Source organism: Myotis lucifugus, unplaced genomic scaffold (genome assembly GCF_000147115.1).
Source record: "Myotis lucifugus unplaced genomic scaffold, Myoluc2.0 scaffold_2, whole genome shotgun sequence".
In the NCBI taxonomy this organism is placed as follows: domain Eukaryota; kingdom Metazoa; phylum Chordata; class Mammalia; order Chiroptera; family Vespertilionidae; genus Myotis; species Myotis lucifugus.
The window spans coordinates 29,189,117-29,206,644 of record NW_005871050.1 but is presented as its reverse complement, the minus strand read 5'-3'; the positions used below and the strand labels follow the sequence as shown (position 1 = coordinate 29,206,644).

The 17,528-nt window shown below is 38.1% G+C and overlaps 1 protein-coding gene across 1 annotated transcript in view; it reads left to right on the top strand.

Moving 5' to 3' along the window:
• Positions 1-7,702, top strand: part of TBC1D8B (TBC1 domain family member 8B) — a 72,129-nt gene extending 64,427 nt beyond the window's left edge. Inside the window, exons 20-21 of the mRNA XM_006082275.3 lie at positions 3,157-3,254; positions 4,963-7,702. Coding sequence (XP_006082337.1) covers positions 3,157-3,254; positions 4,963-5,358 — 494 coding nt within the window. The 3' untranslated portion in view covers positions 5,359-7,702. The remainder of the gene's footprint in view (positions 1-3,156; positions 3,255-4,962) is intronic.
• The last annotated feature ends 9,826 nt before the right edge of the window (positions 7,703-17,528 follow it).

The following is a 17,528-nucleotide window of genomic DNA, read 5'->3' as shown; positions in this document are numbered from 1 at the left end:
ATTATATGTCTTGGTGTGGCCCTCTTTGTATTCATCTTTGGGACTTTCTGGGCTTCTTGCACTTGTATGTCTTTTTTCTTCACCAGGTTAGGGAAGTTTTCTGTCATTATTTCTTCAAATAGGTTCTACATTCCTTGCTCTCTCTTTTCTCCTTTTGATACCTGTATGATGCAAATGTTGTTATGCTTTGTGTTATCCCAGAGGTTTCTTAAACTATCCTAATATTTTTTAATTCCTTTTCTTCTTTTTTTCAGTGCTCTGGTTAGGTGTTTAATGCTACCTTGTCTTCCCAAATTGCTGAATCAGTCCTCTACTTCATCTAGCCTGCTGTTGATTCCTTCTCATGTATTCTTCATTTGAAATATTGTATTCTTCATTTCTGACTGTTTTTAATGGTAATTATGTCCTTTTTTATGTTTACTGTCTCTTCATTCTCCCCCACTTCATCCATTTTTGCATAAGTTCATTGGTCATCTTCATAACCATTTGTTTAACTCTTTATCTGGTATATTGGTTGCCTCCATTTTATTTAGTTATTTTTCTGTGTATTTCTCTTGTTCTTTCATATGTGGCATGTTTCTTTGTCTCCTTATTTTTGCTATCTCTCTGTAATTGTTTCTGTGTATTAGGTAGATCTTCTATGTCTCCCAGTCTTGGTATGGTGTCCTTATGTAATAGGTATCTTGAGGGGCTTAGTGGAGCTGTCCCCCTAATCACTTAAGCTAGGTGCTCCGGGAATGTCCCTTGTGTGGTTTATGTTAAGCCTCCTGTTGTAGTTGAGTCTTGATTTCTCTCGGTCCATCTATGGGTCAGGTTGGCCTTTGGGCTGGCTGACTATGAAGATCAACCCCAACCAGAGTATATGAACTGCTGTTGTATGACCCCATGAAGTGGAATTCGACCCAGCAGAGTCTGGTGCCTGCCAAGTTCTCCCTTTGGGTGTGCCAATTGTGGAGGTAGTTGAATTGTGCTCTGATATAGTCTTAATACTGCCACAGGATGTGTTGGTTCTGGGACTTCTCCTGAGGGAATCTGGTGCAGGTCAATGTCAGGCACTGCCTGTGCCCAGCCCTGGGCTACCTGTTTGGAACTACAAAGCGATCCACAGTTTTTGGCTGCCTCTGCTGGGCCTGAGTGCATGTGGGAGGGGCCAAACTGTACACCAAACCTGGCTTCCACCAGCACAAAGGTCATGGGCAGATCAACAAAAGGTCCAAAGCACCCCAATTTCTACCTTTGCTTTCCAGCTGCCTGTTAGGCTCAGTCACTAAAAAAGCCTTTGGTGGCACACTAGAATGCTAGTTGCATGAGGCATGTTCTCAGTGAGTCACCAGGTAGGAGGGGCAAGTGGTGTTCACCAGGTTTATACAGATTCAAACTTAGTGCCAGTGCTGGGTCTGAGGCCACTCAGCAAATATCTCAGGGTACACCAAGGCCAACTGCCACCTAACAGCAGCCTGAAAACATTTGTGGTGGAGCAGGGTCTCAGGGAGTCATCAAGGGGACGATAGCCAGAGTTTATCAGGCCCAAACAGACCAAGATTTGACCCTGTGAAGGGAAGGTTGTGCAATGGTCAGGTATGCAAGGGAAAAATGATCCCCTTCCTAGAGCCACACAACTCAGTCTTTGATTCTGCTTTGACCTTTTAAAGAGCCCAAGCTTGCCAGGGCAGGGCCACTGGGGATAGGGGGAGTGAGGCTAGTGGATGGCCCATGGGGGAAGGGTGGTGCCACTTAGGCTCTGGAAAGTGAATGGCCTCTGCTCCAGAGACACACAACTCACACCCTGGCACACCATAAGTCTGCCTGGACCTCAATATCTCGGGCCTAGGCAGATGACTCTTCCACAGGGCAATAGGGAGTTCCCTCAGGCTGATGCCATAAAAAATGGAGTGCTCCACCCAAGAAAGATGGCATCTCTGGTGTGAGAGAATGATTCAGCACAGCGATCCTGGTGGCACTCCCTTCAGCTCTCTCGCCAGAGCCACAGACCTCAGTTTAGTCTCACACAACGTAGTCTGCTCTGCCCTCCCTACACTGGAGCCCAGGGTTAGTGGCTATAAACAAGATTTTGTGCAGTGGCCCTTTAAGAGGGTGCCTGTGTCTAGTGGACTCCAGTCTCTCCCTGGTGGACAGAATTCCTGCTGATTTTCACAGCCTGATATTATGTGACTTCCTCTTCTAGGCTCTGGTGCTCTGTGCTGAGGAGCCCCACATGGGATTGAGACCCCACACTCCTCAGGGGGAACCTTTGCAGCTGAGATATCCTCTGGATTTTCAGCCACCACCCATGGGTGCAGGGCCAGCCCTTTTCACATCCCTGTCCTTCCTACCAGTCTCGATGTGGTTTCTTCCTTAATTCCTTGGTTATAAGACTTACATTCAGCTAGTCTTCTGTTGGTTATTCAGGATGATTTTTCTATGATTGACTTGTAATTCCAGTTTGGACTTGGGAGGAAGTGAGTGTAACTTCCACCTACTCCACCTCTGTCTTGCATCTTTGTATCATAATTTATTTTAATAACTAGCCCAATATTGATGGATATTTAAGTTGTAAATTCTGCTGTAATAGACATTTTATTCTTACATTTTAACATACTTTTCACATGTTTCTTTAGGATAGGACAAGTTCATATTGGTATGAGGATACTAGGTCTCAAGTAATAGGCACATTTAATATTTTTATAATTATCAATAAAGTCAGATTAATATCTTAATTAAACTCTTCAAATGAATGAATGAATAAGTTGTTTTGAAAAGAAAAAGAGCCACCATAGACCAATTAATATTTGCATGTTAAGAACATCATATAGAAGGTATTTTAAACTTCATAGTATACATGAAAATATCTACATGAAATTTACATCATCAAGCCAGCATGTACTGTTTAATCTAAAATGCATCCTTCTCAATTTTGCTTCAAATATTCCCTAGTGCCCAACTTTCCCAAAGTAAAAGTTTTAGTTTAATGGAAATGGAGAAGTGTCCTGAGAACCACTAGGTGAAATTAAAGTTTAATTCAGGTAATTTCCTGGATAAAGAAAAAGATAGACTCTTATAACTCAGTGAAATATCTTTCGATAATAATTTTTTTTGAGATTTGAAAAAATGTAGTAAGCTGTTTATTGTGAAAATGGTTTTGTTCTCCTCATTCAGGCAAAGGAAAAGTTGATATTCAAGCATATCTTAGTCAATGGCAAGATGAGCTTTTCAAAAAAGAAGAAAACATTAAGGATTTACCAAGAATGAAACAGGTATAGTGCTTTCAAAGAAAAAATTCTAGGTTTTTTATGATATTTTAATGAATGTGGGTATGTCCAACTCTAAAGTAGCTAACATGCTATTACAAAAATATTTAAATCATCTGTGTATTAACTCTGCTTCAAATGAGAACTGAAGAATGGGATCAAACTATTTTTTTAATTTCTTTATTGATTAAGGTATTACATATGTGTCCTTATCCCCCCATTACCTCCCCATCCCCCCCCCCTCACGCCCTCACCCCCCTGTTGTCTGTGTCCATTGGTTAGGCTTATCTAGTGTTTCAGTGTAGTTTCTATGCTATGACATTTGTACCTACAGAAAAGATGGATATGTATAACATATTTCAGTGTTTTCTATTTCCATCTTTATTAGAAATTTTTATCTATTCGGTACACATTTTTAGTGCTTATAGATGACAAACCAGGTGCTAGGTACTATGAATAAGAAATTACTAAGATAAGTCACACCCTGGTTCCTAATCATCTTGTATTTGAACCTGCTCAATGACTAGTATGGACACAATTCTAAATCCATCCTTTTCTTACAAAGTATTTAGTCAGTATACGTTATATGTTATTATATTTTTAATTAAAATCTGTTAATATAGATCCTTAATATTCCCAGAACTTTACTAAAATGAGAACCATCAAATAGCTTAGTATTTCTCAATGGACTTGGTAATTTGATAGTTGAACAAGTACTTTTAAAAAATGAATCAATGGGATGTATTTATTCTAAAATTCTTAGAAACAGTACTATAAAGTTAGGAAAAAAGAGAAGTGAACTTAAAAGTTTGGAATATATATATATATATATTATATATATATATATATATATATATATATATATATATATATATAATTTTGGGGGGTAAATATTTTCATTGATTTTTAGAGAGAGAGGGGAAGGGAAAGAAGCATCGACATGAGAGCTGAGAACAAAACATCAATTGGCTGCCTCCTGCACATCCCCTACCAGGGAATGGAACCAGTAACCTTTTTGTGCATGGGATGAAACGATGTCCAACCAACTGAGCCATACTGGGTGGAACAATATATTTTTATGAAGTACATCCTTTGTATTTGCTCTTTATTTACAGATACACTTTTCTGGTAGGATTGACTTATAGGACGCTTGTGTTGGAATCTTTTTTTTAAATTGATATATCTTTTAAGAATATCTATGATTATCTAGGGACAATTAATCAAACAAACCAGTTGATTTCTCCACTTGAGTCCCACCTCAGCCTTTAAAGAGAAACATATCCAAATGGGCTCCTTAGAGTTACCCTGTACTACTAGATAGGTCCCAAAATATTTTTCCCTAAATTTAAGTCATCCTGGTTGAGCTGCTCACTCTGGCCATTTGGGTATATCAAGGGTACCTCATCTTAGTCCTTTTATTTAGATTTATTAATGAATGAATTATTTACATGTAGGGAAATATAAGACTTTGCCTAATTGAAAGTAATATATTGCTATTGGGCAACAAATGAGATGATTTAAATGGAATTTTTCTATTGTTGCTATCCATCTTTCTAGAACCAAGATTTATTTGTGGATTAATGATCAGTTCTTTTACTTCTTTGGTGAATGTTTTATGATACAAATTCGAAATAGGTGACTATTTACTTATATGTTCTCTTTATATTTGCTAAATCTAATATCAAATGCGGTATTTCTAACTTGTGTTTTCTAGTCACAGTTTATTCAGTTTTCAAAGACCCTTTATAACTTATTTCATGGGGACCCTGAAGAAGAGTTGTTATATCAAGCCATTGCTGTTGTAACCAGCCTTTTGCTCAAAATGGAAGAAGTTGGAAGGACACTTCATAGCCCTACATCATCAGCCAAAGGATTCTCTGGTATAGTTTGTGCTTCTGGAGGACCCAGTGAGGGGAAAACAGAAAGCCCCTTGGAGAAAGATCCCTCCTTGCTCAGGGAAGAACCTCAGTGGTCATTTGCATTTGAACAGATTCTTGCTTCTTTCTTGAATGAACCAGCAGTGGTGAGGTTTTTTGAGAAACCCATAGATGTAAAAGCCAAACTAGAGCACGCAAAAAACTCTCAGTTAAGTTCTAGAAACAAGATGTAAATCTTTTAACACGAATTGCCTATCAGACAAATTTACTAAGATTCCTGTAGTTGTCAGCTTGATTCCTGGGAGTAGAGATCAGGGATTTATTATGTTACCAAAATGTTTGAAAAAGATATTTGGAAACACAATGAATCATTCCTTTGTGGTAGTCTCTAATTTTTATATTCTCCAATACAAATGTAATTTTTAAAAATATTCTTTTTCAATTAAAGTTTACATTCAATATTATTTTGTATTAGTTTTAGGTGTATAGCATAGTGGTTAGACAATCATATACTTTACACAGTGATCCCCCTGATATTTCCAGTACCTTCCTAGTACCATATATAGTTATTATATCATCGACTGTATTTCCTATACTGTACTTTACATCCCCGTGACTACTTTGTAACTACCAATTTGTACTTCTTAATACCTTCACCTTTACAAAATATGCAGTATCAGGGGAGTGTGTTAAATATACCACCAGAGGGCGCCAAAGTAAGACTTTTGGTAAAGAAATTACTAGTTTGCGCTATTTCCATATGAATAACTGATAATTTTGAAAATGTGGTGTTAATGTTTGAGTATTAATGATGATTATATGTTATACTGATGAATGCTACTTTCCAAATTGGCACAGTCCTATTACAATGCTTTAGAAAACCAGGCTCTTAGATTTATAGCCTTAATTATAAGATTACCCTATGGGGGCTCATTTTCAAGTTATCTAACTGAAATGATGTTAACTTTTTAAAGTTAATCTAATCTTGTCTTCTAATAATAAATATTTTTAGTAACTTCCAAATTCTTCCTACCTGAGCAGTTCAGAAGCTGCTGACTCATACTTGTGTGTTATTGATAAAAATATATCAAGAACTCAAACTCTGGGCTAATATAAAGAAAAACAATATTGGATTTGGATCTAAGTGGATGAAGCCAGCTTTTTCAGAAGGGTTAAGAAAAAGTTCAATTTTAACTGTTTCTCATTAAACTGAGAAATTACTTGAAATTCTTCTGAGCACTGCTGTTTGTGGCATTTGTCTCAGAATAGCTTGTGACTGCTTTGATTCTAGCTTTAGATTTTGGATTTTTACCAGTCACGTTTTAAGTTATATTAGATAGATTGTATTAGTCTGGCAAGTTCATAAAGTATACTAGTGTGTATGACTGTGAAGATAATGTATAGAATTGCTGGTATTTACCTAAAAAGTTTTTACTATATGATTTAGATGTAAATTTCTATATACTTTATGCTGCTTATGTATCAGTCATTACAGTGAAGGTCCATGTAAAAATAATGGGCTTCATTAGCACTTTAAAGAAAAAATAAGCAAACTACACTTCTGATAGGAGCAATGTATTAATCATTTGACTTAAGAATTGTGGGGAGAAATCATCCACTGAGTTTCTTTCTTCAAAAAAGACTTTGGTTTTAAGCCCTTTGACTTTTAGATCTGAAACAGTGAAAGAATAGACATCCTTTAGACTCGGGTGACCCAAGAAGTCTCCTTTTGTGAAAAAATTGGTATAGTCAGCCTTTGACAAGGACCCATTGTGAATAAGGTGTAACACAGATGGCTTTGTCACCATAGAATATATTATTTTCAGAAAGACTCAAGAATTTTTAAGTGAACCCTTTGAAAATTTCATAAATTGGACTTAACCAAACACTTAATACTTGATAGCAGTGTCTTTAAAATGATTTGGTCAACCTTGTCTTTTCAAGGAAATTACTATTTAAAGAGATAGTTGGTAAATAGCATCTATGCCTTTTCTCAGAAATGATTTGCTAAAACATCTCCACATTTTAGAATTTAGCTAATAGTTTATATGTAAACTATCACACATTTGCTATTATGTAATGATTGATACATTAAACTTCAGTAGCTATAAAAAGACACAGGCTCTATTCTATGCTTATATACAAAGGCACTATTGCACATATTTTGTTGAATATTTTGTGAATTGTATTTACAAAAAAAGATACTTTCTTAAGAGTAAATGCTATTAATATTTGATATTTTAAAGTCAGAATATTGAAGATTACCTTAGTATTGTATCGTAGCGGGATATTAATTAACATTGAATACTTAAACAAATTTTTCAGTTGCAACAAGACTATACATGCAAGTTAAAAAAGACTAACATTTTCTCAGTCTGTAGGAGAAATAAGCAAAATACATAGTTTTATAGTTGCTACCTTGCTGAACAAATGGGTTGTTCTTAATATTAAAATCTTATGTAGCTGTGTCAAACTGAACCAGAGCATTATACCTTATACATTACATTAAATATGTTATAAAGTGGCTTTTCTTGTCTTATAAAATAAATGTTATCAATCTATTCTAATAAACATGAAAAGTGGTTTACTTAATGATATTGCTATGTTATTTGTTATAATGTATTTTTATTAACACTAAATTCAGTTTTCACTTGAGGACTTCCTTCCTGTATTAGTTAAGGTTCAGTTGCAGAGAACAGAATTCACTCTTATTAGTTTAGCCAGGCAAAGATTTATTACCAGACATTAAGTGGCTTACATAATTATCAAGAGAACTGACTCTAAATTGAGCTTTGAAGAACAACTTCCAAAGCTATACCAGAGAACCAGGCCACCAAGGGAGTTGCTAACTCTTCTATGATTAGGAAACTGCTACCTCCTACTGTCATGATGAAAAGCTAACACTACAGCTGCTACTCCAGAACCACACCACCTACTTTGATTTACACCAGCAAAATAGATGCCAAACCTCTCAGCACCCACCATCTAGTTGACTAAATTGCAGGAGAACAACCAAACATCTTCACAACCATGTGTACCAGAAGAAATGGCAGAAACATAGCCTTCACCTTCCTTCTGTCATTCAAGTCTCAATGTGTATGCATCTGATTGGCCTTGTTGCAAAGGAATCTGGGAAATGTCCTTTTAGCTTTTGTAATACAGGATGGCACACTACAAGGCTGGAATGAACATTGGATACTGTATTTGTTATCTATTGCTACGTAACAAATGACCACACACACACACATTTATTATCTTCCCATTTCAGTGGGTAAGGCTCTGCTTAGGATTTCACAAAACTGCAACCAAGGTGTCGGCCAAGCTGGTTCTCATATAGAGGCTCAACTGGAGAAGAATCCACTTCCAAGCTCACTCAGACTATTGGCAGAATCTATTCCCTTGTGGTTATCTGGAGGGCCCAGCTTTTTGCTGGTAGTCATCTGGAAGCCACCCTCAGTTCCCAGAGGCTTCATTCAGCTCCTAGCAGCTGCCCTCAGCCTTTTCAGGCTGCCCAAAGTTGTTTGCTATGTGGATTTTCCCAAAATGGCCACTTCATCAATCCAACAAGGAGTCTCTAGAGCAGCGGTTCTCAACCTGTGAGTCGAGACCTCTTTGGGGGTCGAACGACCCTTTCACAGGGGTCGCCTAAGACCATTGGAAAGCACATATATAATTACATATTGTTTTTGTGATTAATCACTATGCTTTAATTATGTTCAATTTGTAACAATGAAAATACATCCTGCATATCAGATATTTACATTACGATTCATAACAGTAGCAAAATTACAGTTATGAAGTAGCAATGAAAATAATTTTATGGTTGGGAGTCACCACAACATGAGGAACTATATTAAAGGGTCGCGGCATTAGGAAGGTTGAGAACCACTGCTCTAGAGCAAGTCTGCTAACAAGACAATGCCTTCTATAATGTAACATAATCCCACAGTGGTGACCTCTCATCCCCTTTGCCATATTTTTTTAGTTAAAGGCAAGTCACAAGTCCCGCTCACTCTCAAGGGGAGAGAATTACACAATGGCATGAACATCAAGAGGCAGGGATAAGAGCTGCCAAACAGTATTTCAAATGGCTGTACCACTTAACACTCAAATCAGTCATATAATTAATATGTTCTGGTAGCTCTGCATCCTCACCAACACATGGGATGGTCTGCCTTTTACATCTTAGCCATTCTGGTGGGTGTATAGTGGTGCTTGTGGTTTTAATTTGCATATCCCTGATTTAAAAAAAAACAAACTATTGAGGTATAATTTTTTAAAATACTTTTATTGATTTCAGAGAGGGAGAGAGAGATAGAAACATCAGTGATGATAGAGAATCATTGATCAGCTGCCTCCTGGACACCCCTTACTGGGGATCGAGCCTGCAACCTGGGCATGTAACCTGACCAGGAATCAGACAGTGACCTCCTGATTCATAGGTCGACGCTCAACCACTGAGCCATACCAGCCGGGCTTGTATAATCTACAGACAAATTAATACTCATTTAAAGTGTACATTTTGATGAGTTTGACAAATTTATATACCTGTGTAACCAACCACACCACAATCAGAGAATAGAAAATTTTTACCACCCTAGAAAGTTCCCTTGTTCCCAAACCAGGTCAACCAACCCTACCCCAGGTAACGCTTGTTCTGCTTTCTGTCATATAGTAAATTTATTTTTACTAGAGTTTCATAGAAATTGAGTCAACAGTAAGTTCTCTTTTATGTCTGTCCTTTCTTGTTCAGCATAATGTGTGTAAGATTTATCCATGCTGTCACCCATATCAGAAGTTTATTCTTTTTAGGAAGTATTTCATTAATATGAATCTATACAATTTGTATGTCCATTCACCTGTTCATTGTCATTTGAGTTGTATCTAGGTTTGTCTATTATGAATAACTAGAGACCCGGTGCATGAAAGTTCATGCACTTGGAGAGGGGGGTCCCTCAGCCCAGCCTGCCCCCTCTCACACTCCAGGGGCCCTCAGAGGTGGGAGGCGACCCAGCGATCAGGGAAAGGCAACACCCCATCACACCTTAGCTGATGCCACTGCTGGCAGTGCAAGCCTTGGCCAACCCTGGTTACCTGAGCCTCGGGTGGCCCTGGGCAGCTGGGCAGCCGCCATCCAAGGCCTGCCTGCACCTCAGGCCAGCCCTGGGCAGCTGGGGAGCTGAGGGGACTGTGGGCCTCTGGAAGCGGAGCAGCCAGGCCTGCCTGGGGGCGGGCCCGGCTTTGCCACACGCCTGCCACCTCAGCGGGGCTGAGGGGACTGGGAGCCGCCATCTTTGAGAGCATGGCAGTCAATTAGCATATTCCCTCCTTATTGGCTGTGGGTGCTGCCATCTTTGTGATAGCATGAGGTCAATTAGCATACTCCCTCTTTATTAGATAGGATGTTTCTAGGAACATTTATGTACAAATCTTTTTGTGAACATGTTTTCATTTCTCTAGGATAAATCCAGGAATGGGATCAATGGGACATATAAATATATTTTTCACCTCATAATAAATATCCAAACTGTTTTCTAGATCAAGTGTATAGTTTTTGCATTCCCATCAGTAATATATGAGAGTTCCAATTGCTCCACATTCTTGCCAGCACTTGGCATTCTTAACTTTTGTTGACCATTTTAGGGGGTGTGGTATTTCATATATTATAGTGTTTTCTTTTTTTGCAAAATAAGCCAGTCAGAGAAAGATAAATATCACATGATCTCACTCATTTGTGCAATATAATGAACAACATAAACTGATGAATAAAAACAGGTTCAGAGAAGCATCGATCAAACCATCAAACCTCAGAGGGAAGATAGGGAAGGGTGGGGGTAAGGGGGAGAGATCAACCAAAGGACTTGTATGCATGCATATAAGCCTAACCCAGTGGTCGGCAAACTCATTAGTCAACAGAGCCAAATATCAACAGTACAATGATTGAAATTTCTTTTGAGAGCCAAATTTTTTAAACTTAAACTATATAGGTAGGTACATTGTTATTAACTTAATTAGGGTACTCCTAAGGCTTAGGAAGAGCCACACTCAAGGGGCCAAAGAGCCGCATGTGGCTCGCGAGCCACAGTTTGCCGACCACGGGCCTAACCAATGGACACAGACACCAGGGGGTTGAGGGCATGAGTGTGTGTGTGTGGGGGGGGGGGATAAGGACACCTATGTAATACCTTAATAAAGAAAAGAAAAAAATGTGTTGGGGTGAAATTGATTAAACATGAACATACAGGTTTCAGGTGTGGGTTTCTGTGTTACAAGAACTGTATATTGCACCATGTGCTCATCACCCAAAGTCAAATATTCTCCTGTCACCTTATATTAGGACATTCTTCTCCCACCACCTCCTTCCCTCTAGTAACCACCACACTGCTGTTTGTGTTTACGAGTTTCAGTTTTATATCCCACATGTGAGTGAAATCACATGGTTCTTAGCTTTTTCTGACTTATTTCACTTAGCATAATGTTCTCAAGGTCCATACACATTGTTGCAAATGGCACTGTTTCATTCTTTCTTATGGCTGAGTAGTACTCCATTGTGTATATGTACCACATCTTCTTTATCCAGTCCTCTATCCCAGGACACTTTGGTTGTTTCCATGTCTCAGCCACTGTGAATAATGCTACAATGAACATAGGGGTTCATATATCTTTGCGAATACATGATTTTGAGGTTTTGGGGTATATACCCAGGAGAGGGGTTGCTGGGTTGTATGGTAGCTCTATGCTCAATTTTTTGAGGAATTGCCAGACTGCTTTCCATAGTGGTTGTACCAGTCTACATTCCCACCAGCAGTGGATGAGGGTTCCCTTTTTTCCACAACCTCTCCAACACTTGTTATTGCTTGTCTTGTTGATAATGGATGTGGGGCGCGGTTACGGTGTTTTGGCCAGGTTCAAGCCTCGGACTAATGAAAGGCCAGGGTCCTCTCATTGCCACGTGCAAGTCCCAGCTGGAGGTCAGGGCCCTCCCAGCACAATTATAGCCAACGGCTGTGGTTGTAAGCTTGAACCTATGGTCCAAACACGTAGCCCCACGTGCCTTGTGCTAGAGTTCAGGTGTATGTAGTTGAGTAGGGTTGGAGCTCACGAGAATGCTGTAAACAACGTGATCACGCCCCTGCTTTGCCTCGTGGCATCTGCTATAAAATAAAGACACGGCTTGTGGGCGCTGGCGTTGTCTCCTCATCAGGGAGGCAGCGTCCCACCGAGACCCAGCTTTCATTCTCTTCTCTGTCTTTCCTTAATCCTTTCACCCCCCCACTCAGTTTACCTTTGGTCGCAACATATGGCGCCCGACCAGGGCCTGACTTTGGCCGCAACATATGGCGTCTGACCAGGGACTGAGTTCTGCGACCAGGGACTGAGCTTGGCTGTAACAAGTAGCGCCAGAGCAGGCCCTTTGGCCACAATAAATGGGCCATTCTAACAGGTGTAAGGTGGTATCTCATTGTAGTTTTGAATCGCATTTCCCTAATTGCCAGTGAGGTTTAACATCTTTTCATATATCTATTAGCTGTTCGTATGTCTTCTTGGGAGAGGTGTATTTTCAGGTCCTCTGCCAACTTTTTTATTGGGTTGTTTATTTGTTTGGTGTTGAATTTTATGAGTTCTTGGTATAATTTAGAAATTAAACCTTTGTCGGAGCTACTGTTTGCAAATATCATTTCCCATCTCACTGGCTGCCTCTTTGTCTTGTTAGTTTATTTTTCTGTGCAGAAGCTTTTTAGTTTGATATAGTCCCATTCATTTATTTTTGCTTTACTTCCCTTGCCTTTGGGGAGAAGTTCATAAAATGTTCTCTATGACCAAAGTCCTAAAGTTTGGTACCTATATTTTCTTCTATATAACATATTGTTTCTGGTCTTATATTTAGGTCTTTGATCCATTTTGAATTAATTTTTGTACATGAGGACAAACAATAATCCAGTTTCATTCATTTGCATGTGACTTCCCAGTTTTCCCAGCACCATTTATTGAAGAGACTATCTATTTCTGGCTCCTTTGTCAAAATTATCTGTGCATATGTATGTGATTTTATAGCTGGGTTCTCTATTCTGTTCCACTGATCTGTGTCTGTTTCTCTGCCAATACCATGCTGTTTTGATTATCGTAGCTCTGTAGTATAACTTGAAGTCAGGTAGCATGATACCTCCAGCTTTGTTCTTTTTTCTCAGGATTGCCTTGGCTATTCAGTGTCTTTTGTGGTTCCATACAAATCTGATGATTTCTCATTCTATTTATTTAAAAAATGACATTAAGATTTTGATGGGGATTGCATTAAATCTGTATATTGCTTTGGGTAAAGTGGCCATTTTTAACTATGTTGATTCTTCCAATCCATGAACACAGGATATTTTTCCATTTTTTGTTGTATCTTTTTCAATCTCTTTTAATAATGCTTTGTAATTTTCAGTGTATAGGTCTTTCACATTCTTTGTTAAGTTTATTCTTAGGTATTTTATTCTTTTGGTTGCAATTGCAAAAGGAAATGCGGTTTTTAAAAAATATTCTTCTTCTGAAGTTTTGTCGTTTGTATACAGGAAGGTAATAGATTTTTGCACATTGATTTTGTGCCCTTCAACTTGACTGTATTTGTTTATTGTTTCTAGTAGTTTTTTTGTTTTGTTTTGTTTGTTTTTTTGGTGTAGTCTTTAGGGTTTTTGATATATGGGATCATGTCATTCACAAAAAGTGACAGTTTGACTTCTTCCTTCCCTATTTGGATGCCTTTTCTTTCTCTTGCCTTATTGCTCTGGCTAGGACTTCCAGCACTGTGTTGAATAAGAATGGTGAGAGTGGACATCCATGTCTTGTTCCTAATTTTAGAGGAAAAGCTTTCAGTTTTTCACTATTGAGTATGATATTGGCTGCGGGTTTATCATATATGGCTTTCATTAAGTTGAAGTACTTTCCTTTTATTTCTATTTTATTGAGCGTTTTAATCATAAATGGATGTTGTATCTTATCAAATGCTTTTTCTGCATCTGTTGACAAGATCATATGATTTTCATCCTTTCTTTTGTTAATGTGGTGTATTACATTGATTGATTTGCATATGCTGAACCATCCTTGTGCCCTTAGAATGAACCCTTCTTAATCATGATGTATTTTTTAATGTACTCTTGTATTTGATTTGCTAGTATTTTGTTTAAGATTTTTGCATCTGTATTCATCAGATAATTGGTCTGTAGTTTGCTTTCTTTATGTTATCTTTGCTAGGTTTTAGTATGATGGTTATATTGGCCTCATAGAATGTGTTAGGAAGTATTGCCTCTCCTTCAATTTTTGGAAGAGTTTGAGAAGGGTAGGTTTTAAACCTTTGAATGTTTGGTAGAATTCACTGGTGAAGCCATCTGGACCTAGACTTTTCTTTTTGGGGAGATTTTTGTTGGTTGTTTCAATTTCCTCACTATTGATATGTGTATTTAAATTTTCCAATTCTTCATGATTTAGTCTAGGAAGGTTATATATTTTTAGGAACTTATTCATTTCTTCTAGGTTATTGAATTTGGTGGCATATAGTCTTTCATAATATGCTAGTATGATGCTTTGTATATCTGTGATGTCTGTGGTGACTTCTTTCACTTCTGATTTTGTTTATATGGGTCTTTTCCCTGTTTTCCTTAGTGAGTCTAGCCAAGAGTTTGTCAATTTTATTAAATTTTCAAAGAACCAGCTTTGTTTTAATTTTTTGTATAATCTTTTTGTTCTCTATTTCATTCAATTCTGCTCTAATTTTTATTATTTCCTTTCTTCTACTGACTTTGGATTGCTTTTTTTTTTCTCTAGTTCTTTCAGATGTGATGTTAGATCAGGGGTGGGCAAACTTTTTGACTCGAGGGCCACAATGGGTTCTTAAACTGGACTGGAGGGCCGGAACAAAAGCATGGATGGAGTGTTTGTGTGAACTAATATAAATTCAATGTAAACATCATTACATAAAAAGGAACGGTCTTTTTTTTTTTTTTAGTTTTATTCATTTCAAATGGGCCGGATCCGGCCCGCAGGCCGTAGTTTGCCTACGGCTGTGTTAGATCATTTACTTGGAATTTCTCTTGTTTCTTGAGATAGGCCTGTAATGATATAAACTTTCCTCTTAATTACTGCTTTCGCTGCATCCCAGAAGTTTCTATGTGTTGCATTGTCATTCTCATTTGTCTCTACATATCTTTTGAGCTCATCTTTTATTTCTTCTTTTACCAAGTCATTTTTTTTTAATCCTCATCCGAGGATATTTTTCCATTGATTTTTAGAGAGTGGAAGAGAGAGGGACAGACAGAGAGAAATATCAATGTGAGAGAAACACATCAATTGGTTGCCTCCTGCACACGCCCCGACCAGGGCCTAGGCCGGGGAGAAGCCCACAACCAAAGTATGCGTCCTTGACTGGAATCGAACCCAGGACCCTTCAGTCCACAGGCCGATGCTCTATGCCCTGAGCCAAACCCACTAGGATGACCCAATCATTTTTTAGTATCATATTGTTTAATCCCCATATATTTGTGGTTTCTTCCTTTTTGAAGTTGATCTCAAGGCATCATGGTCAGAGAATATGCTTGGTATAATTTCAATCTTCTTGAATTTGTTGATGCTAGTTTTGTGACCCAACATATGGTCTATTCTTGAGAATATTTCATGTGCGCTGGAGAAAAATGTATAATCTGATATTCTGGAATGAAAGGTTCAATAAATGTCAATTATGTCCATTTGGTCTAGTGTTTCATTTAAGGCCAATATTTCTTTATTGATTTTCTGTTTGGTTAATCTATCTAGAGCTGTCAATGGAGTATTAAGTTGCCCAACTATGATTGTGTTTTGCTCTTTTTCTCCCTTTAATTCTGTGAGTAGCTATTTTATATATTTCAGTGCTCCCTGGTTGAGTGCATGTGTATTAAATAGTTTGTTTTCTTGATGTAGTGTCCATCTTTGTCCTTGTTATCTTGAAATCTATTTTGTCAGATATAAGTATGGTTACCCCTGCTTTTCAGTGGTTGTTATTTGCTTGGAGAATCATTTTCCACCCTTTTACGTTGTATCTACCTTTGTCTAATCTAGCTTTGTCTCTTGTAGGCAGCATGTAGTTGGGTTTTATTTTTTAATCCACTCTGCTACTCTGTGCCTCTTTTTAAAAAATAGATTTTATTGATTTCAGAGAGGAAGGGAAAGGGAGAGAGAGATAGAAACATCAATGATGAGAGAGAATCATTGATTGGCTGCCTCCTGCACGCTCCCTACTGGAGAGTGAGCCCGCAACCTGGGCAGGTGCCCTTGACTGGAATCGAACCTGAGACCCTTTAGTCCGCAAGCGACATTCTATCCACTGAGCCAAACCGGCTAGGGCTACTCTCTGCCTCTTTATTGATGAATTAGACCATTTACATTTAGGGTAATTATTGCTATATGAGGATTTCCTATAGCCATTTTATCTTTTGTTTTCTGGTAGCTCTATGCCGCCATTGGTTCTTTTCCTTTGTGTTTCTATCTGTTGTTTTTGTTTGGTGGTATTCCATACTTCTTTCCTGTTTCCTCTTTTTTAAGCTATGTGTCCTGGTTTGGGGATTTTTGTGTGTGGTTACCATTAGGTTTATTAAAAATAAACTTGCATGTATACTGTAGCTTTTTTTTCTTTTGAGTGCACTTGATCTTCATTCTCCTTTGCCAGTTCAGACCTTACTCCCTCCCCTTTTATGTTTTTGTTGTCACAAATTATCCCTGTTTATGCTGTAAGTTTTGTGGTGATCTTACTCATAGTGTTGTGACCTCATGTTCTTTGTCTCAGGTAGAATAACTCCCTTGAGTTTTTCCTGCAATGGAAGTTTTCTGGTGATAAAATTCTTCAGCTTCTGTATGTCTGGCAACATATTTATTTCTTCATATTTAAAGGATAATTTTGCTGGGAATATTATTTGTAGCTGGTAATTTCTCTCAGACATTTGAATATTTGATTCCACTCTCTTCTGGCTGAGAAGTCAGATGAAATTCTAATGGGTTTTCCTTTGTAGGTCACTTCCTTCTTTCCCCTGGCTGCTTTGAGATTTTTTTCCATCATTTTTGACAGCTTTAATACCAAGTGCCTGGAGATAGCCTCTTTGAATTGACATAACTAGGTGTTCTGTTTGCTTTTTGGATTCAAGGATCTAGTTCTTTCCATAGGTTTGGGAAGTTTTCATTCACTATTTGTTTCTTTTTTTTTCTAATATTTTAATAATTTTTATTTCTTAAAGTATTACAAAGAGTATTACATATGTCTCCTTTTATCCCCCCTTGACATTCCCCCGGCCCCTACCCCCTGCCCCCCCCCCGCCCCGTGGTCTGAAGTCCATTGGTTAATCTTAATCGGACGGCAACAAGCCCTTCCAGCGGTCTCTTAATCCCCTCCCACTAAAAC